At 38.5% G+C, this 22,112-nt stretch overlaps 1 protein-coding gene across 1 annotated transcript; it reads right to left on the bottom strand.

Moving 5' to 3' along the window:
* Nucleotides 1-823: 823 nt before the first annotated feature.
* Nucleotides 824-20,433, bottom strand: asah2 (N-acylsphingosine amidohydrolase 2). Its single transcript, XM_067577308.1, has 21 exons — nucleotides 20,338-20,433; nucleotides 15,319-15,453; nucleotides 14,734-14,909; nucleotides 12,248-12,391; nucleotides 11,536-11,712; nucleotides 10,943-11,070; nucleotides 10,434-10,511; nucleotides 10,199-10,319; nucleotides 9,177-9,302; nucleotides 8,840-8,926; nucleotides 8,581-8,685; nucleotides 7,173-7,254; nucleotides 6,721-6,836; nucleotides 6,497-6,591; nucleotides 5,888-5,927; nucleotides 5,674-5,772; nucleotides 5,315-5,410; nucleotides 3,969-4,118; nucleotides 3,595-3,651; nucleotides 3,380-3,468; nucleotides 824-1,696 (listed from the first exon to the last, which is right to left on the bottom strand). The coding sequence occupies exons 2-21, from the start codon at nucleotides 15,446-15,448 to the stop codon at nucleotides 1,498-1,500; spliced, it is 2,295 nt and encodes a 764-aa protein (XP_067433409.1). The 5' UTR covers nucleotides 15,449-15,453; nucleotides 20,338-20,433; the 3' UTR covers nucleotides 824-1,497.
* Between the last annotated feature and the right edge of the window lie 1,679 nt (nucleotides 20,434-22,112).

The raw sequence follows: 22,112 nt of genomic DNA, 5'->3' as shown, positions 1-22,112 counted from the left end.
ATATACAGTAACTTAAAGGGTAATGAGGTGATTTTCAATATTTCTCTTCTTGTCAGTAAATCTAATGCTTGGATCCAAACCAACAATGAACTGATCTACTAACAAGTATTGTGTTTGTATCAAAGCCTGATATATCTTATTCCTCCGTTGTTGTTCCAAAAACTATTAAAAACACGTCAGTGAGTCACACCGCTGCACTGGGTCACATGTTCCTTCATCGTGAAGAGTTTGGTCACGTTAGTTTGTTTAGAAACGACGGCTACAAAGAACAGCATCACGTTTTCAGTCTTCAGAGAGTAGATCTGTGTAAGGCAGTGAGCGTGTGCAGGAACGTGGTTGTTTACAGCTTCATTAGCTTGTTGTGCTTTTTATATCACAATCTCTGGACTTTGAGCTGAAGGTCCTTGAGAAATTAATAGATGATGTGATAATCTTATCGCTGTTATTAGTCTACGTGAGATTTGCTGACAAGAAGAAAAATATAGAAATCATCAGAATTAAATCTTAACACCTTCAATTTGTCAATTAAGTAATTTTTGGTTTTTGCCTTTTTTAATTAATGGACAAATAAAAGGATCTCTTGCTCCCAAACCAAACAGCTTGATTCAGATTAAGGTGTCAACAGTGTTTTCAGAGGCAAATGAAGAATTCATGGTATTTTAAGGGTCTTGTTCTATAGTGAAATGATCTGGAAACTGAACTCTGTTCTCATTGATTTGTTGGTATTCTGAAAGAAATCATCCTGAAAAACCCCCAAAACAAAAAATAGATGTGAAGAAACAGAAACGCTGACTCCATTTTTATTGACAATTATTACAATTTACCTGAAATGTTTTTTTGTTTTCTCATACACACATTATATATATATCTATATATCTTACATCTATTGATTATTGATGGCATATTACACTCATGATCAAATATAAAATATATTCTGGTGAATAATTGGATTTGAATCGAATTCAACAGAAATTGTGAATTAAATTATATAATTAAGTAATTAAATTAAGTATCATTAAGTAATACATTTCATCTGTGTAGTTCTGTACATAATTAAATACAATAATGAGTAACATCAAACCTCTTCATAGACAGCGGGAATAATCTCAAAGGTTATTTCTACTCACTCATAAGACACAATATTTCTTCCTGGTTTGTTTTCTCAAATAAATTCAGACACATTACTGGAAACTCAAACGTTTTTTTGGAGGCACAGATGAGGATAAATGCCATGTTAGAAAAAACATTTCTTGGTTTTTTGGATTATTAAATCAGTCTTTCATGTGACCCTGATGCTCTTTTGCGTGTAGAATTGATAATGAGATTTAAGTTTTATATGTTTTGCCTTAAAACCAAACGTTTCATTTCTGTCAGAATACTGAAAGTTGATTTTCAGCTGGACAAACTGTTTCAGGTCATGAAAACACTCCGGAGTTGTTACAGAAAGTCTTGGATCTTTATATTCCTGCACCTCAATGATCAGGGGGATGAGTGACGTCACTGATAGTAAAAGCTGGCGGTGACTCTGAAGACGTCTGACGTGCCTTCGTACGGCGTGATGACGGGTCGCAGGCCCTTCATCTGCTTGTAGTGTCCGAAGTGTTTGATCCTGTAGGAGCCGCTGGGTGTCAGCGGAGGAATGTGCCACTCGACCGTCGCGTTACTCTGCCGGTTCGCACCCTTCAGCCAGTGAAACCTGCAGTAAGACACATTAAAGGTCATTCCCAGCAGAGGCCTGATTTACATTTTTTTGGGGCCTTTTGATAAAAATATACTTCCAGTTTCTGCTCCAGAAGAAGGAAAACCTCATTAAAAACCATCTTATATTGTTGTTTATTCAATATTTATGTTTTTAGGTGCCTTTATTGAACATCCTCTGCCATAAGTCCTACAGGTTTGTTGGCACGTGCCCGACAGAGGAAACGAGTCCATGAGCAAGTGGCGGCGAGTTCAGACATGTCTGTAATAACAGCAGATCAGATAGAAGTCTTTACACAGCTCAGATTACAGCTGCAAACAGCGACAACGACTGCAAGAGAAAGCACAGAGGAGGTTTATGGATGTGGATGGTGATGTAAGTACCCAAGCTACTGGTGCAGTTCTTTTAACGGGAGCTGTAGTGTTTTGATTCTTGTTTGACTTTGTTAAATTCACAAAGGTTTAAATGTCTGACAGCAGCTGCTGTAGTGGAGCTGAACGCTCTGAGAATATGGAGAGAAAACTCCAGGAACACGCTGGCTTTTTTCACAAAAGCTGATGAAAGAAACGATTGTGTTGAGTTCAAGCAGCAACCTCCAGGGCTGAAAAATGAAGCCAATGCAAGTGCCAAAAACTGCAGTTCCTTGAATGGCCACTTGACGCTGAAAATGCCCAACTTTACAGCAGAAATAAACATGTTTACAACCTGGTACAAAAAACAGTTATATTTCCCTGTATGGTGGATGAATTTTTTTATTACTCATTCATTTGGCCCGCCTCAGCTCCACCTCTTTGCCCATTTAGGATTAACTGGGAGTGAGGCGGAGCCAGGCACTGCCAAGATGGCGATGATCGGAGCCGCCCACTTTGAGCTTCAAAACTGCTCTTAAGAAACCAGTGGGTGATGTCATGGTGGCTACATCCATGTTTTTTACAGTCTATGGTTGAGTTACAGGAGCTAGACATGAAGTGATGTCATGACTTCGGCTCTCTCTTACTTTTAGTCTGTGATTGTTCAGAAGCTGTGTTCACTATTGCTCACTGTCTGGGTGTAACTTGAGCTAAAATGCAGCTTAAACATTAACACTGTTTTAACGTTTTAGCAAACATCTGGAGGATTTACAACATTAATCCTGCACTCATTCTGACCCTTTACACAAAAGATTGCTAACTCAAAGTAATGTTAAGCTAAAGTTAACATCACATTACACTACGTTAGCTTAGCTTTTTATAAATATGCTCGTTCTGACTGCGATTTTTCAGATTTTGTTGCTGCTTCTTGTCTGATTCTCAGTGGATTGTAGATGAATTTAGTCCATAAATGTGCAACATCAGATAACATTGCTGACAGAGACAATAATTACTGAATGAAGATGCTTCTTATTAACATCAGAGCAACTGCTATTTTGCTGCCCTCTAGTGGACGCAGTAATTATGACAGGAAAAAGGAGGAAATTAGGTGGCGCTATTATAGAGCGGCAAAGTTCCTGTAGGGAGCAAATCTGGATTTTCTAAAAACTTTGAAATTACTTGAATTCTGTCAAACACAAACAAAAAAATGTTGTTGCTCCTTTTTTTTGATTCTTGTAAAGATTTTTTGCGTCATCAGATTTTTTTCATGTGTTATTTACAGTGTTGTAGTACTTTGCAGCATCAGCACCTCCACATATAGTACACACACCTGGTCTCCCATGATGCATCAGTGTGGACGACTTCCCAGGTGTCTGTTCTGTTGTCGTAAATCTCCACGGTAACAAAAGTCTTATCTCTCTGCAAGAGGTGAGAAAATAGATGAGGTCAGAGAGGAAAGAAAGTAAAAAAAAGACACTACAGAAAAATATACAAGAATATAATGAGAACAAAGAAACAAGAAAGAAAAGCAGTTTTTGGTCTTACGATGTCTCCAGAGTGTCGGGGGTTTCCTGCTACAAACGTGACGGAGACAACATCACCCTGAAAAATATACAAAAACACATTAAAATACTTTTATTTACTGTATGTATGTCAACATACTGTTGACATACATATAGTTAAGATGCATTTGTCTGATAAAGACAGACAAAGAGGATTTCCTAAATCTTCCTGTTGTGAAAAATACAGCTGGGTGTCATCAGCATAACATGACAAGAGTAGATTCAAACTGACAGAGAAAATGACCAAAGAGCAGCATCTGAAAAAAAAAGTGGTCCAAGTACTGAGCCCTGAGGGACGCCACAGAGCCGAGTGTTATCAGTGGAACAGGTGTGAGAGTGTGAATGTATGCATCCTACCTGTCTGTAGATGGGGTAAACCTGCTTTAGGATGTCTCCAAAGCTTCTGTTTGCTGGTTTTCTGTCAACAGACGCTGCAGGAAGCAGATTGAAGAGATTATTCTGAAAGAAAGGAGGCGGAGGGCCGACCGGAAGCTCCGACACTCTGTCCTGAAAAAACACAAACACAGTTATTACATTTAAATGACACTGTGATGATCATTTTGTTATTGTAACTTCAGCTGAAGGAAATCCGGATCTCGCTGGGGGTTAAAATGGTAGAAAAACTAATGATGTGGAAATCCTGTGACGTTGCAACACTGCAAAGGTTGAGCAGGTACAGAGAGTGCTTGAACTGGGTATCAACGTATGATCAGACAGAAAGCAAAACTAATTTTCAGCTTGTTTCATTCCGTGTTGGTTCACCCCGAACGGTCAATGTACTGACAGCGTAAAAGATTTTATTCTTCAATATGATCATGTAGTAGAGAAATCTAAATGTAAGAAATAAACTGAAACTGCAGAGAATAGTAAATGTCACTGCAAATGATAGTGAAACCCCAGAAGTGAGAAAAATGAACTGAGTATAACGGGTAAAGCTCCCTGGATCGTTAGTGATCCTTCCCACTCTTTTACCCTCAGGGAGGTGCTACAGACATCAGACAGTACGACCAAAAACGTGTTCAGCACAGCAGGTTTTTCTTGCAAATGCAGTTAGGATGCTAAATGCGTCACCAACTCTGAATTTCACAATTCCCCCTCTCCCATTTTATTTTATCATACTGTATTTTTACTTAATTTATGTGTTTTAAATGATGTTACTTGATGTGTGTCGTTGCTGCTTGTCCTCATCATCGTACTGTTTTTTATTGTTCTTTCACACTATGTGGCGAAGCCAAAGGTTATTTTCCACAACTTGGGACAAAAAAGTTCCTGACTAATAGATGAAATGAATGCTGACATGTGACCCCGACTACACACTGCTTTTTGTAAGACGTCAAAAGCCAAAAAGGTTGGAAACCACTGGTTTCATCTTTAACAATGTGTTGTATTTTAAAAGCTTGTTATATTATCCATTGTGTCAAATCTTCATCTGAAAAGTAACTAAAGCTGTCAAATAAATGTAGTGGAGTAGAAAGTACAATATTTCCCTCTGAAATATAGGAAGTACATTTGTTTTTCTGTAAAATTCACCTAATTTTCTGTCTGAACACAGTCAGAGTACCATCACCTGAATACCGGTAAAACAACTAAAATAAAAAACAACAAACAAACAACAAATGGATTCATTGCAAAGCATAAGGGCCACTCATGTCTTCAGTTTATGTTTACATTAATTATTTAAGGTGTTATCCACCCAGTCACACCTGTGCGATGGCTCTGGCCAGACCTCGGTACTTCTGCAGGTAAGCACTGAGCGTGTGCGGACCGTAGATGGTGGAGGCTCCTTCATACCGCTGAAGCTGAAAAAACACAGATCGCAACTCACCGTCAGCACAGACACAAACTAACAGTTTCCTCCTGCTGCCGGTGTTTGTGCTAAGCTAGGCTAAACACAACTTATCTCTGTCCCCACATAACGTTTCATTTAACGTTGCAGTTACATTTTCCTCTGCTGGTAATGTAATCACAGTACAGGTTTATGCTCTGGCTTGTACCTTTGACTTTTTTTAATCAAAGAATCAGATATTCATCTTTTATAATGATGATGATGATGTGTGTGTACCTGGTACTCCTCATAGGTGGTGATGTAGTGTGTGTACACGTTACTCAGACCAGCGATCACCACCTCGGAGTCCCTGAACATCCCCTCTGACTCCAGCTCCTAACACACACACACACACACACACACACACACACACACACACACACACACACACAGTATTATCACATGACTTGTTGCAGTTGTTAAAGTGCGATGATGTTTGTGTTCATCTCACCTGTTTGACAGCTTCTCTTAACCTCCTCCCTGACATGGTGCTGTTAAAACACACAGAATAAAGCCACAACGTCAGGATCGAGTCATGTAGTCAGAAGTATCATCAGTAATATTAATTCTACTGTTATCAGTATTATTAAACCTGTATTAACTGATGTCAGGCAGTGAACTCATCTCTGACATATCATCAGCTTTTAAGTTGATATGTTGATCTTGTTAGCAAACAGAGTCGTGTTTCTGTCCAATATTCTCTCTCTTTTAGCTCTGTTTTTGTTCTCCACCAGCTCCTGAGGGAAATATCTGGCTCTTTATCTGCTAAATGCTCCACTATGTTCACCAGCTAGTCTACAGCTAACTGTTAGCAGGTAGTGTTCAGCGGCTTTTTACAGCTTTGTCTCTGAAACGACGCTATGAGACGCTGAGAGTGAACCAGAACAGTAAAGCTGCAGCCGGACAGATAAACAACAAGCTGAAACTCACTATAAAGCTCCCTCAAGCCGAGAGGAGCTGCAGAGTCACTGATGATTCTCTATCAGTAGTATTATGAGGAGTACTATCAGCTGTATAATCATCAGTACTATTTTTAGTAGTGGTAGTAAAATGTTGTTACGTCATTTCTCCAGGAACTGCGATGACAGCTATGGAGCCGATTGTGATGATCTGAACGTCAACAACCTGAGGGTGCCAGGGCAGAGGCCAGTTCATCTGCACACACACACACACACACACACACACACACACACACACACACACATTCATTCAGTTTTATTTTGCAATTTTTTTTCAAAATGTATCTGACGTGCTCTGATTGTATCTCTGCTTCTTCTTCTTCACCTCTCCAGTACTGAACAAGATGGGTTTGGGTCGGTGACATTCCTGCGTCTGATTGGACGGCTCGCCCAGGAGAGCGTCTCTGATCCCGTCCCAGAACGGGTCGCCTACGACGGCGCCTACACAAAGAGAGAGAGAGAGAGAGAGAGAGAGAGAGAGAGAGAGACACTTTTATCTCAGTAAAACAGCAAAAAAACAGCAGAATCAGGGTTTCAGTTTGAGCTTTGCTTTATTTGTTTTTTATCTTTCTCTTTGTTTTGTGCTTTATGTGATTTGGCTGCTATAACTTAATAAAGTATTCTATCTATTAAATTCTTTTTTCATTCTTCGCACAGCCACTTCTGTCTTTTTTTCATGTGAACAAACCACTGCAGCACCGTGAACGTGTTTTCGAGGAGAACTCGTTTGTTTGAAGCAGACTGAAACCGTTCAGAGTAGAATAACAGCAGAATCACCCTGAGTGAAGTTGAGGTCTCCTCCTCCGTCTGTCGTTCCTGCTGCAAAGCTGTGACCCAGAGCTGGTTTACAAGTGCTGACCTAAAACACACAAACACACACATGTATATATATATATATATGTATATATATATATATATATATATATATATATATATATATATATATATATATATATATATATCTGTGAAAAAGGTTTTGTCTGTTCAGTAGCTGAATCTCAAAGTTCAGGATATTTAAATACTCTCAGCTACAACCCGCAACTTCAACAAACACCAAGTGGAATATTTACTCAGCCTGTTGCAAATCACTGTCCGGGCCACTTTTGCGTCACCACATTTTAAAAATATAACATTGTATTTACTAAGAAGCTCAGTAAGATCTGATGTTGGGCTGTTTTGACGCCTGTTGCCCAGGTGAAAGTGTTTTCTGCTCTAAAACTTTGAATACAGGGTTGGAGAGAAGACACTTTTGGATCTGCAGGCGTGTTTTAATCCTGTATGTGAAGAAAACTGAGTTAAAGGGAACATTTTTTGCAATTTTCTGTATATATCCTGCTCTGATGTCGGATGTTAAACATGTTCACGAACGTATGTAGAAATGCTGCCTGTAAGTCAAAAGTCAAGGCTTCAACCTACTGACTTTTGACTTTTGGCTCGTTGCACATGCTCATAAATGGCTGGCTGTACTGTAGCCTTGGTTGCTAAGGTTGTTTCTAATGTGGTTGCTAAGATCTGATTCAGCTCCAACATGTACGGACGGATCTGAGAAGTTGACATTTGGAGTAAAGAAGGAGAAAAAGAAGTGAAATCCTGCTACTATAGTTTGTTTACGTAGCCTCCGGAGCCGGAGGAAGCTTCCTGAAAGCTGACCAATCAGAACAGAGTGGGCTCATCAGGAGGCGGGGCTTAAAGAGACAGGAGCTAAAACAGCCTGTTTCAGACAGAGGCTGAACTGAGGGGCTGCATAAAGGACCAGTAGAAGATAAATAAGGAGTTTTTATTCCAGTAGAGCCCCAGAATATAAATATAGAGGCTGGAAATGTGCAGAATGTCCTTTAAATCTCTTGATAATCAGCTCAACAAACAGATCAATGAATTATGGAAAATCAGTGGGAGATTTTTGGTAAAACTTTAAAAATCATTTGACAAAATTGTTTTTGTAAACAGATTATATAACAGTTAATAACTGTCAGCTTTGGTCACATCACACTTGACTGGAGATGCCGAGAAACATTAAAAGTAAAGTAAAATATGCAGGATGAGCTGAGAGAAACAGGAAATAACTTCCTGCTCTGTAGTCTTGTGTTGCTGAGTGGAACTAAACTCACTTTGTAATATTAGTTGACATGATTTCTGTGTGTCTGTTATTTGTTGAATGTGTGTGTTCTGTGTGTGTTTTGCTGACCGTGTGTGTGCTGTTGATCTGAACAGTAACATCTGTCATGTTGACCCACTGATGAGCAGAGTGAAGGAAACCAGTCACCTCCTCCACCGCGCCGGCATACAGCTCCTACAGGAGGCAGCGACATGTTGGAGACAGCGTGTTTATCTGTTTAATGTAACCTTCAAATAAAAAACAGACAGGCAGACAGACAGACAGGCAGACAGACAGACAGGCAGGCAGGCAGACAGACAGACAGACAGACAGACAGACAGACAGGCACCTTAGCCTTCCTGTAGATGTTGTGTCCGATGATTCTCGTGCTGTCAAACATGTCGTCACCGGGTCCGGACGCCTGACACATTTTAGTCTGACAGAAACAGACGGTTTACTGACGACAACCTTCAAACGTCTTTTCTCACTCAAACACGAACCAGCAACAAAACTCTGTGGATGCCTGTTGTTGTGTTTTTATCTCAGCGTGTCTGATTGACACATGCGTTGTTGTGTTTGTGTGTAAAATGAGCTGCTGTGTGTTAAAGTTCAACATGTGGACTCAGTGTTGAGCTGTGCAGGGAACCAGACTGTTGTAGTATTAACGTGTGTTTGTGTGTTTTTACCCCTCCGACAGGACAGGAGCTGTTCAGGTAGTCACAGGGCAGTCCGCTGTTCGCACAGTGAGGTCCTCTAGTGTTCGGACTGACATCACCAAGGTTACTGGAGGAGAAACCAGCAACGAAGCCTCCCTGATGCACAACACACACACATTCTGTGATATTAAGACTTCTTTCAAAATATCAAGATCTTCTTATAATATTACATTTCATTGTAATATTTTATCTTGAAATGTTGCTACTTTTTCTGTTATTAAAACTTTTTCTTGTATTTTTTTCAAATATTTCTACCTTTCTCCTAATATTAAGACCTTTTTCTTGAAATTTTTTTTTTTTGCCCTAATTTTGTAATATTTCAACCTCTTTGTAATATTGACTGTTTACTTGAAATTACTTTTTTTTGTCAAACTCTTTCAACTTCATTCTCCAAATCTTTGATATATATATATATATTTTATATTTTATATATATATATTTTTAAGATAATAAATAATATTACTTTTTATTGTATTGTTGCATCTATTTATGTAATATTAAGACTTTTTCTCATAATATCACAGCTTTTTTCTCATTATATTATGACTTTTTGTTGTAATATAAATACTTTTTCTTGTATCTCCTACCTTTTTTTTCCCAAAATATCAAGATCTTCTTATAATATTACGTTTTATTGTAATATTTTCTCTTGAAATGATACAACTTTTCTCATAATATTATTACTTTCTCTTGTAATGTTGCTACTTTTTTCTTGTATTAGGACTTTTCCCAATATTAAGACCTTTTTCTTGATATAATAATATTTCAACCTTTTTGCAATATTATGACTTTTTACTTGAAAACACTTTTCTGTCAAACTTGATATATGTTTTTTTTTAAGAATAGCCCTGATTCTCACATATTCACATAGTCTTTACATCCACCTGTAGCACCTTTTGGGAATCACTGGGTCAATAATTGATATAGTTTTTCAATCTCCAGTGAACACGCTTTACATGCGGGACCAGTGCAGAATGACCTCATCATGTCACCTGTCCAGGTAGAGCTCCGGGGTTCTTGTCCTGCTCCATCAGGTAGGAGGCGTAGCCCATGTTGTCGCTGCTCACCATGCGGTTGGTGTAGTTCATGCTGACGGCGTGGACGGCGAACCAGCTGACAGGAGGGGCGGAGTCAAAAATACCCACTATTATTACACTATTATTATTATTATTATTATTATTATTATTATTATTATTATTATGAGGGGAGAGTGCTGTGTGTTTTTACCTGAGCATACCGATCCCGTCTCCGTCCAGATCAGTGAACTTCAGCACTAAAACCTGCTTGTCTGTGTTCTGCTTATACCTGCAGAGATCAATAACAACAATAGCATCATTACTAATCAATAATTATTATTAGTCATTTACATGTGGGAAGAAATACTACGGCGTGATTTTTCATCAACATTTCTACTTCTTCTTCTCTCTCATCTTCTCTCAAGTTCAAAGTGTTTTATTAACATTCATCCAGTGTTGCAAAAGTATGAGAAAAAATAAAAAAGTGACAATAAAGCAAACATTAATGAACCTGATGATAAATAATCAATGACAGTAATGAGTTCAATAGAAAATAAACACAAGTGCATGAAAACATTTACATCATATACATCGATTCAATACATTCGCTCTCTCTCCCTCTCTCTCTCACCTGTCTCTCTCTCTCTCTCTCTCTCTCACCTGTCTCTCTCTCTCTCTCTCTCTCTCACCTGTCTCTCTCTCTCTCTCTCTGTCTCTCACCTGTCTCTCTCGTCCTCGGGGTTCTTCAGGTAGGAGTGAGGACTTCTGTTCAGGCTGCTGTCGTCCAGCTCTCCTCTGTTCCTGTAAATCCGGCCTGGCTTCATGTTACGATGGGCTATGTCTACACTCTGGAAACAAAGGTTTACATTCAGAGAGTATGATGCAATGTTGTGACAAGCTATGTCTAAACTTTGGAAAACGTGTTTGTACGTCACATTTGTAAATACAGCTTCATGTCGGTGGAGTCTGTCTACATTCAGGATGTACATTCATGCATTCAGTTTCATTGTACGTCAGGCTATGTCTACACCCTGGAAACAAAACTACACAACTAACATTAAATAAGTATCCTGACTCTACATTTTATCACATAATGTGTTAAAAGTTGTTTTTGATTCTCGTTCAACAAAGTTACAAACGCATCGTGCAGTGCAGGAATCTAAAAATACAATTAAACAATATTATACTAAATACTATGCAGTATACACGGGGAGTTCACTTAGTGAGAGAAATCCAAATATAGGTGGTTTAAAAACATATGTTTGCCTTTTTGAACCTGTGACAGTGATTCGTGGTCGGCGGCACACACACACCTTGACGATGGCGTCGACCAGCGGCTCAATGGACGCTTTGATGTAACCTTTGCTGGTGATCATGAACAGTGTGTACTGGAAATATCCAGCCGGTCCAGAGTGTGTGTGTGTCCCGCTCAGAACGACGTTATCCTGACGGTACTGATTCCCATATTTCACCTGCAACGCCTGCAGAACCTGCACACACACACACACACACACACACGCACACACACACGCACACACACACGCACACACACACACACACACACACACACACACACACACACACACATAGAAAACAAAAACAACAATATTAGTAATATTGTACTTCTATGGTGCATATTTCTAAATTAACGAGTTTTAATTCATTCATTAATCAGTTTATATGTTTGATGATGTGTTGTGAGGTGAGTAACTGGCCCAATAAAACTGGCTAAACTAGACGAAAATTCAACATACATGTTAAAATGTTAAAGGATTATCAATAATTATAAGTTACTCCAAAAATATAATAATATGAGATTACTTTTATTATAAATACTTTTCAGGTAATATTGCAATAATGCAGGACTTTTACTTTTAATGCACTATGTTTACAATGTAGTATTGCTACTTTTAGTTAAATACTTCTATGACTATTTGTGTGTGTGTGTGTTTGCATGTGTACGTGTGTGTGTGTGTGTGTGTGTGTGTGTGTGTGTGTGTGTGTGTGTGTGTGTGTGTAATCCACCTCCAGGCGCAGCCTCTGTGATATCATTCCTACGTCTGCGGTGACGAACACGACTCTCCGCCTTCCGTCATCAATAATGAAGGCTCGGCTGTACAGGCGAGTGTGTATGCCTGCAGCCGTCTGCTGAGGGTTTGCATAACCCATCTACGCACACGCACGCACGCACACACACACACACACACACACACACACACACACAGATACAGAGAGAGATACAGAGCTTGGTGTAATCATTTGAAAAGAAAACATTAGTGGTGACAGTCATTGGATGGACACAAGTCAAACATGTGATATGTCTTTGATGACACTGTTGTTTGATCAGTTCTTGGACACTAGTAAACTGGGCTGTTTGACGTTTCTTATCTGGAGAATTTCTTCTTCTGTTTCACCAGAGTTACTTTCTACTAAAGAAATAGTCCCTATGAAAACTGTCTACTGTGTCAGCTTCAGCATGCTAGCTGTTGCTAAAACAAACACTGACATTCTTGTGCACCTGCAGTTCATTCACACTCACACAGGTTGACCTGAGACTTTATGGACTCTGACTGTATATCACACTTCATATCAGAGATTTCTGCTCAGAAACCATAAATATTATCAGTCCAAACACGCCCAGTCACACAGGAACCATCCAGCTGCAGCTGCAGACTTTGGAGTTTGATTCTCTGCAGATCCACTAAACTAAAGCTCCACTGCACCTGTAACCTGTAAAGCTAGCTTTGTGTAGTCTTTGTTAGCGTTATCACTGTTAATAGCTGCCATTTCTTATTGGAATATGCCATATGATATCTTTTTGTTATATATTGCTTTGTGAGGCTTTGATGGTCTTCATATTTTAATATTGTTGATAATGAACCCACATAGAATTCACATTCACTCATTGGTGGTATCGCTTTCTTTAAGACTTGGCAATTTTTGTTGAGCTAAGCAGTGGTGCCTCTGCCCAAAAAAAATTTCACCAGCCACCACTGATTATACTGTATATTAAACGGGTATTATAAAAGGAAAATGAAGCACTTTCAATGGAAAAGTGTCGACTCTTGTGCAGTAACCAATGTTGCATTAATGCACAGGCTTAAGCCCTAGGCCTCAGGCCTCTGACCAGGGACCAGGGCCTCACGAAACATGAGCTTAAAAAAACAAAACAAAAGAACCCACAGTAAACACGATGTAGGAAAGTAAGCTACCTGTGGCAATAGTGATTCAATTTCAAGAGTTTGTGTGCAATGAGATGAACACTTTAGAAGCTGAACTGCTCAGACTCTTGAGGCAAAGAATATTGCAGACCATGTTCCCTAATTCAGACATAGCTTCACACCTTTTCCTTAACGCTCCAGTCACCAACACAAGCGGAGAGCGATCTTTCTCTAAACTTTTCTTTGTTAAAAGTAGACTCCATGACTGCTTGACATTCTTTGGTCCATGGATTTTAAAGACGCAATCAACAAGTTTGTGGTGAAGAAGACCAGAAGAAAGTGCTTCTGAAGGTAAAACAACATGTTCTCTTTATACTGGTTCTTTGCTTGGGATGTTTGCGGGTTTTTAATTGAAAAGACTGATCTTCTCGTGTTGCACTGTGCACACAGACCTACTTGGCTGATAACCTAGCTTTGTCTTGACTTATTGTTGACATATTGTTTTATATTGATCAGTTTCATATTCAGTTTACTGATAAGGAGTGCACTTCATTTACTGTGTGTTAATGTCCCAGCCCCCCAGCAGGATGCTGGTCTCCAAAACATATATAGTCCCAGGACCTAAAGTAATGTTAAGGTGCCCCTTGCAGAAATGTGCACTTTGAAATCAGGATTAGATCTGCAAATGCAGTGAGTTGACTGATTCTGGTCTGGCATCATCACATGAAACAGTGGTTTCTCGGTTTAAAAAGCGATCGGTCCAATGAGCGCTGCAGGGAGACTAATGCCATTGTCAAGCTGTTGTCAAGCGTGGACAAGCTGTGCGCCAGAACCTAGGAGGAATACTAACAACAATGGTGACCACTATAGACAAGACAGACGCTGCTATCAAGCTATTTTACATAGATGGCATGTCTTCTCAATATCGCCTAACATCGTAGTTTGTTTTTACTTTGCTTCACTCCACTCTTAAAACCCCAGCAAAACCAGTATGTTGGCATGACTATGCATCATGGCTATGTGTCGACTTAAAATAACGTTAGATTCAGTTGAATACATTGGTCTCTAGTGAATGATCAGGGAAAATCGAATCCCCCTCCCCCACGGCCTTCAATTAGACTGGAGGCGACGTCAGACTGAAGATAGAAATGGAGTGTGATGAGCGAGCAATTCTGTTTGATATCAGGCAACAGTGATGAATGAAAAATAAAGAATTTAACAGTTGCCAGATCTGGTTAGGTCTACATGGACATCTGGGATTATTATAATTCCCACTTGGACAACATGGAAGAAGCAGGAGGCGGGAGACCCTGTAGGCAACGTCAATGTTGAGCGTGTGTTTTTACTGACCAGAGGGATTTCAGCCGGCGGCCCGGTGCAGTCAGCTCGGCCCACTCCGATCAGGTAAGGTTTGTGTTGAGGCTCCGGACTGGGAGGAAGGGTCGACTCCGGACTGGGAGGAAGGGTTGGCTCCGGACTGGGAGGAAGGGTCGACTCCGGACTGGGAGGAAGGGTCGACTCCGGACCTGACAGGACAACAGAAACATGGTACTTGTCAATTTTAAAGTACTATACTGCTGCTCCCATTACAAATCATCAATCATCTTGTTATCTAAATCACCACTTTCTAAATCATCGTTCAGTATTCATATTGTTATTCTTCCTGTCAGGCAGCCATTATTTTCAGTTAATTTCTATGAAAAATCAACCTGCAGAGACTTGAAACTATTAAAGCTTAACTTTCTGTGGATTTTAAGTTCTAGATTTTTCTCCTTGTTAACAAACCCCATTAGCAGAGCCAACAATACGTCAACATGCACATGGGATTTGTCAACAAGACGAAAAATATAGACCAGACTTATCAGAACATGATGAAGAAATATTCAAGTTTTTATGCATTCAGTTCTATGTGTAAATGTGTAGATGTGTCCTGACCTGTGTCTTCTTTCCAGGTAACCATCAGAGTGATCAGTGACACACTCACAGCCGTCATGAGGATGAAGAGGATGCCCAGCATCACCTCCAGAACAGAAAAACCACAGCACACAGACTTCTTGCCTGCCATACTGTCTGTTAGCACAGGAGAGAAAATTTCACATTTTTCTTTTAATCATCCTCTCACTGATCATCAACACAGAAACACAGGAGTCCTCTGATTACTGTAACCCCACTACAGGTTAATGTTCAGACCATCAGTTTGAATTATTTGTTTTTGAGAAATCTTTTCTTTTTGGGTCAGTTTGACTGTAAATACTACAATACCCATGAGCCTCAGCTGCCATGGAGAAAAAATCAGCAGAGGTGTGAGTCAGAAAGTGAACTGTTGAATGTTTTGTCATTTTTAGTTTCAGTTTGGGCGACACAGAATTTGAAGCTCTGTGATTGGATGTTTGTTGCTGAAATGCATCTTGGGAGTCGTAGTTGTCTTCTCTCCTTATGTTTTTTTTACCACACAGTCTTGTAGCTTTGACTTTTCCACAAAGAACTAGCAGCCTGTTGTACCAGCTGAATGTTAGTTTGATCCTAACTAGGCGTTAGTTGAACTGTGTTGTAACAAGATAAGTTTATACTGCCTCCATATACTCAGAGACTCAGTCACTCAGGCGTCTCAGCACAAACCTTATGGGGAAAATACAAATGTTTTTAGGGCCTGAGCCCCAAAGGGGCGAAGACCCTCTTGTATCTGTTCTGTTTCTTTCTTTCTTTCTTTCTTTTTCTTCTTTCTTTATTATTCCGCCACTTCAACCCTAAATTTGACCCCCTAAACATGCTCAAAAACTCACCAAACTTGGCACGCAAATCAGGCCTGGTGAAAAATTTGATAAAATGTAAAAATTAACCCCCAAAGTGTCAAAATGTGCTAGATAGCGCTACCTATGTATCAAAAATGGTGGCCACAGCCCGTAGGAATGTCGTAGAAAGATCGAACCAAAACTCAATTATTCATCTCATTAAGACCTACAAATCATACGCTGACACCCCTGACCTAAATCCAACAAGAAGTCCACAATACACCCATGAAAGTATGACTTTGTGCCAATTTTGGACCCCAAACAAACGTTATCTCCTCCTAGGCTGTTAATGGTATCAGCTTCAAACTTTAATACGTGACTTATCACTCTGTGCTGAACAAAAGTTGTTAAAAACTTTGTAATAACTTGAATGGTTTAGATTTTATAAGCCCCGAAAGTTGGAGCGCCACATCGCACCTTACAATGTAAACCAATGGGAGGCAATCTATGGGCATGAACTTTGTGCCAAACTGAGGTGTCTGACATCTAAACTATAAGTCTGACCACTTTCAAACCTGTATCAATGGATTTGCAATGAAAATTCCTACTAAAATGTGATTTTTAATGTAAGATTTGGCCAAAGTCATGGGATTTATGAAGATATTTCCACTAGAAGACTGCTCTGAAATCCTGCTCTCAATCTGACAGGGAGAAGGAGAGAAGAAAGGCGGGCGATGGGTGTGACAGTTGAATGTAGCTCAGTTTTATAGGATATAGCAGAAAGGTCTATATACTTACAGTACATTATATACAAACTTTGTATGAAGTTTGGGGTTATTATCATTTATTTTACAATAATTGTAGGTCTTATATGTATAATCAGTAGTGGGGATGACCTATGAGGGGAAGGGAAAAAATGGAGTGACAGTGACATAAATAAAATAAAATATATGAAATATTCAATGCTCAATTATTGCAATATGAGGCATGATACCTGACAGATTTTAAATTCAAGTGAATGGGCCAAAAACTTGCTTAATTTTGATGACACAGGTGTGAGAAAGACAGACATGTCTCACCCTGCAGAAAATTCTCATCCTCACACCGTTGAGATTTGATGTTTCGCCATGACAGAGGAAGTTGCTATAACTTTATTGTACATGCTCTGGTCACACCATACTTTACATGTTTGTAAAGTCAGACCTGTCAGCCCAGGTCTGGAGACATCTACATGCCTGTGACGGAAGCCCTTGGACTGCACCGCACCCAAAGTGCGCAAGGGTTCGAAGGCCCCTTCAACGCTGCTTTCAGCTTTAATTTTACTTGTTATCTGGCAGCAGTTTGCATCTTTCAAAGTATTTCTATGATTGTATTAACTATCTGCCTGGGATGAAAATATCTTTGATTGCTATTTTCACAAACTGTGCCCAGCTTTCAGAAACAGAACTACAAATATGGCTGCACTGTTCTCTTCTTCACTGTATGAGCTGTATACCTTAGTCCACTGTGGACATACATATTGAAAATTTTAGCTTTCATCACCAAACTAGTCACAGTAATTTACGTTACTTATAATAACATGAATTGTTGCTAATTAAACTTAGCAAGATAGCTGACTAGCATGGTAGTATGATAAAAGTAAAAATCTGCCTCTAACCAAGTTGTAATAGATTGAAACTGACTCAACTAATCTTCTAATGTTTTTGATTAAAAAAATAAATCAATTTTAGGTTTCAAAACTCTTGATTGAGTACGTTTTCTGCTCCTTTAACCCTCACAAAGAATAACATTACAGAGCCAAGTTAATGCAGAGGGGCATGAAATACTCAGATCCTTTACTGCAGTAAAAGTACCAAAACAACAATGTAAAAATACTCCATTACAAATAAAAGTCCTGCATGAAAAATCCTACCACAGTAAAAGTACATAAGTATTATGAGCTTGATGTAGTTAAAGTAATGCAGTAAAAGTACATAAGTATTATGAGCTTGATGTAGTTAAAGTATTGCAGTAAAAGTACATAAGTATTATGAGCTTGATGTAGTTAAAGTATTGCAGTAAAAGTACATAACTATCATGAGCTTGATGTAGTTAAAGTATTGCAGTAAAAGTACATAAGTATTATGAGCTTGATGTAGTTAAAGTATGGCAGTAAAAGTATATAAGTATTATGAGCTTGATGTAGTTAAAGTATTGCAGTAAAAGTACATAAGTATTATGAACTTGATGTAGTTAAAGTATTGCAGTAAAAGTACATAAGTATTATGAGCTTGATGTAGTTAAAGTATTGCAGTAAAAGTACATAAGTATTATGAGCTTGATGTAGTTAAAGTATTGCAGTAAAAGTACATAACTATCATGAGCTTGATGTAGTTAAAGTATTGCAGTAAAAGTACATAAGTATTATGAGCTTGATGTAGTTAAAGTATTGCAGTAAAAGTACATAAGTATTATGAACTTGATGTAGTTAAAGTATTGCAGTAAAAGTACATAAGTATTATGAGCTTGATGTAGTTAAAGTATTGCAGTAAAAGTACATAAGTATTATGAGCTTGATGTAGTTAAAGTATTGCAGTAAAAGTACATAAGTATTATGAGCTTGATGTAGTTAAAGTATTGCAGTAAAAGTAGTGGTTTGGTCCCTCTGACTGATATATTATTATATATGACATCATTAGATTATTAATAGTGAAGCATCAGTGTTAGAGCAGCATGTTACTGTTGTAGCTGCTGGAGGTGGAGCTAGTTTACACTACTTTATATACAGTTAGCTAGTTTAGTCCAGTGGTTCCCAACCTCTGGGTCGGGCCCCTCCAAAGGGTCAGCAGATAAATCTGAGGGATCATGAGATGATTAATATGGAAGCTGAGTATGGCCATGCTTGCAATTTTTTTTTTAGTGTCTTTATCTTGAGATCATGAGTTAATCATTTTGTTATCTCAAGATAACAGGTTAATTTATCTTGTTACTGTGTTGTATAGCAATCAAAGAAAGGACTGCATCAGTATAATACAGAACATGAATATGTGACACTTGTTTATTTAATATGCACTGTGTATGTAATATGGGGTATATACGTGAATCTTATGCAAACTGCTTTGGAAACAACGTGTTTTTTTTCATGCCAATAAAATTATTTGAGCCGATAGATAGATAGATAGATAGATAGATAGATAGATAGATAGATAGATAGATAGATAGATAGATAGATGGTAGCATGGCTCTTCTGATCTCTGATAGACATTATAAGTAATAAGAGGAAACAACCTTTTGTCTTCTTGTGATAACAAATTGATTATAACTCGTGATCTTGAGATAATGGCATAAAAGAAATATTGCAAGCACGGCCGTTCTCAGCATCTATAGATTAATAGGAAAATAAAGAAGAAAAAACAAAGTTCTGATACACAAATCTGTTTTCAGTTTTTTGGACTTTTTCTCTAATCTTTGATTTTTGCTGAAATATTGGATCATTTGAACATTTATTGAAATGAAAGCATGTGAGAAGTTTAGAGGGAAAAATCACTATTTGGTGGAGCTGTTAACAACTCATAGACATGTGAAATGTGACCCCGACTACACACTGCTTTTTGTAAGACGTCAAAAGCCAAAAAGGTTGGAAACCACTGGTTTCATCTTTAACAATGTGTTGTATTTTAAAAGCTTGTTTTATTATCCATTGTGTCAAATCGTCATCTGAAAAGTAACTAAAGCTGTCAAATAAATGTAGTGGAGTAGAAATGTAGAAATGTAGAAAGTAAGCGTCACATGGAAATACTCAAGTAAATAAGTACCTCAAAACTGTACTTAAGTACAATATTTAAGTAAATGTACTTAGTTACTGTCCAACACTGGTTAATGAATAAAATAAAAATTAAAGTTACATAAAATGTTAAGAACTTTCTAATTCTTTCCTCTAATTCTAAGGTCACAGTGTATTTTGCTCTTATGCCAAATAATAGTTTCTCCTTCTTGTTGAGGCAGATACAGAATTCTTCCTTAAACTCAGAGACAAGACTGTGGTTTTACATGATTGTCCAGCTGCTGTAAATGACTGGATGAACTTCCAACAGCTCCAAAAGCTGCTCTGAGGTCTGTTTCTGTTGGAAAAGTTTGTACAACTTCAAGGAATCACAAAAGGATCAAACTAGACACGAATGTTAAACAGATCCCAGTTCAGACATGAAATGAATCTGTGTTGAGACAAAACGCTTTTACTCACCTTCAGCTTCTGGAGTAAAACACAAGAAGGAAAGTTTACAGCTCAGATCCACAAAGCTGTTATCTGACTGATGAACAGTGGAGAGTGAAGAGAGAGTGTGTTTCACTCTCAGTCTGCAGGTAATCTCCTCTCTCACTCCAAAGGTCACACACCTGAGCTACACACCGATTATAGATTATAGATTACAGATAAAACATATTTTACAAGTAATAAAGCCACAATAAATTAATTCACACTGTTATCAAACTGTTTTTTATTTCTCTTCCTCAGAAACTCAAGGTCCACTTACTTGCTTGTTCTGGCAGAATGACCTGATCTTCATCTTCATGTTGTCATGGAGCTGTAGATGTTCAAACTTTCCTTATTATTCTCAGTACTTTCAGGCACAACAGCAGTCATGTTGTGTTTTTAGATGTTTGTTTCTCTTTGTGGTCATTTTGTGTTTTACATCTTGTGAGTAAAGTAGAACTTTCAGGTTGTGCTGTTGGTTCAGAAAGACTCCTGTCTAAAGCTTCCACACTGACTGTCAGAACAGATATTATATTAAGTCCTGCAGCTCGCTGTGCAAAATATTACAGGAAGCCATCAAAGAAAGTCTGTGATGCAGCTTCTACTTTCTTAAAGCAGAGCAGTCAAACTGATTTCAATTGCTTTACTATTTTTACTGACATGTTAGTGTCGCCTCAGTATGTTGTGAAGGGAAAAAAAGGGCCAAAATCCACAGTGTGTCCACACAGTCATTCCCACTTTGTGTTTCCTCGAACAGTGTTTCCCTGTTGAGCTGCAGGTGGAAGTATAGTAACAAAAAGAGGAACTTTGGCACTAAAAAGACTGTAACGTTGAAAGATATCTACTTGATTTGATTCATTTGGACACTGAAGCTTCATATTAGCTTCAGATAAACTTTGAAATACATTTTTGCACAGAAAGAGGACTGTGGATTTTGTCTCCCATCACTTCCATTGTAAGGTCATTATGAAGGGATCTTCTAATGGTCAGTATAAACAGGAGGAATGATTACAGCAAGAAAAACAGGTTTCAATGTTCATTTGGGCTCCTGACTGTTGTTTTAACACACACTTGATAGGTTGTGAATCGTTCCTTTAAGCAGCTGTAAAGCCATTATTTGCTGCTCATAAATATGCTTAAAATCAAAGTTGAAATAGTTATGGATCCCTGGTCAGTTAGAGATTTTAAACCTGTTGCCATACGTGCATGACATCAGACAGGTACCATGTGTTTTCACCTGACATTGAGTATATTTACATGCACATTAGTATTCTGGTTTTGATCATATTCAGGCTGTTTACAAAGAACATGAGAAACCTGGTTATTCATCTCCCTCAGCCTCTTATTTCTGCACCGATTGACTCAACAGGTGAGGTAATTGTGAGCGTGCAGCAGATAATGATTCACATCAGAGAGTCAAACCTCCACCAAACACTCTGTTGAAACCAGTTAGTTTGACTTTAAAGTGTGTGTTTAGCAGACTGAAGGTAACATCTTAACCAGCAGAGTGTGAAGAGAAAACCAACCAAAACCTTCTCACACAGTGACGTTCTCTCCTTCTGCAGCCAAGAACATACAAAGCAAACACTCAACAAACAGTAGCATCATGTGACAGTGTGAGGGTTCATGTGTAGTTTGTGTTCTGCTGAAAGCTCAGATATACAGTCAGTCTGTGGATACAACTAGATGGAACTAATACAGACAACAGAGACATCTAGTGGTGGAACATGTTCATTTCAGCAGAGTTCAAGCTGCTTTTAGCTCCA

The sequence above is a fragment of the Thunnus thynnus genome, chromosome 20 (genome assembly GCF_963924715.1).
Source record: "Thunnus thynnus chromosome 20, fThuThy2.1, whole genome shotgun sequence".
In the NCBI taxonomy this organism is placed as follows: domain Eukaryota; kingdom Metazoa; phylum Chordata; class Actinopteri; order Scombriformes; family Scombridae; genus Thunnus; species Thunnus thynnus.
The sequence above is the reverse complement of the archived record's forward strand: the minus strand, read 5'-3'. Positions and strand labels throughout refer to the sequence as shown.

Excerpts from the sequence above, each read along its gene's own strand:
- asah2 (XM_067577308.1), bottom strand. The coding sequence starts at position 15,448 with ATGGCAGGCAAGAAGTCTGTGTGCTGTGGTTTTTCTGTTCTGGAGGTG. Across the intron at positions 7,255-8,580 it reads AGATCAACAGCACACACACG|GTCAGCACTTGTAAACCAGC; the intron begins GTCAGCAAAACA and ends TGTGTGTTTTAG. Across the intron at positions 1,697-3,379 it reads GATGCATCATGGGAGACCAG|GTTTCACTGGCTGAAGGGTG; the intron begins GTGTGTGTACTA and ends GTCTTACTGCAG.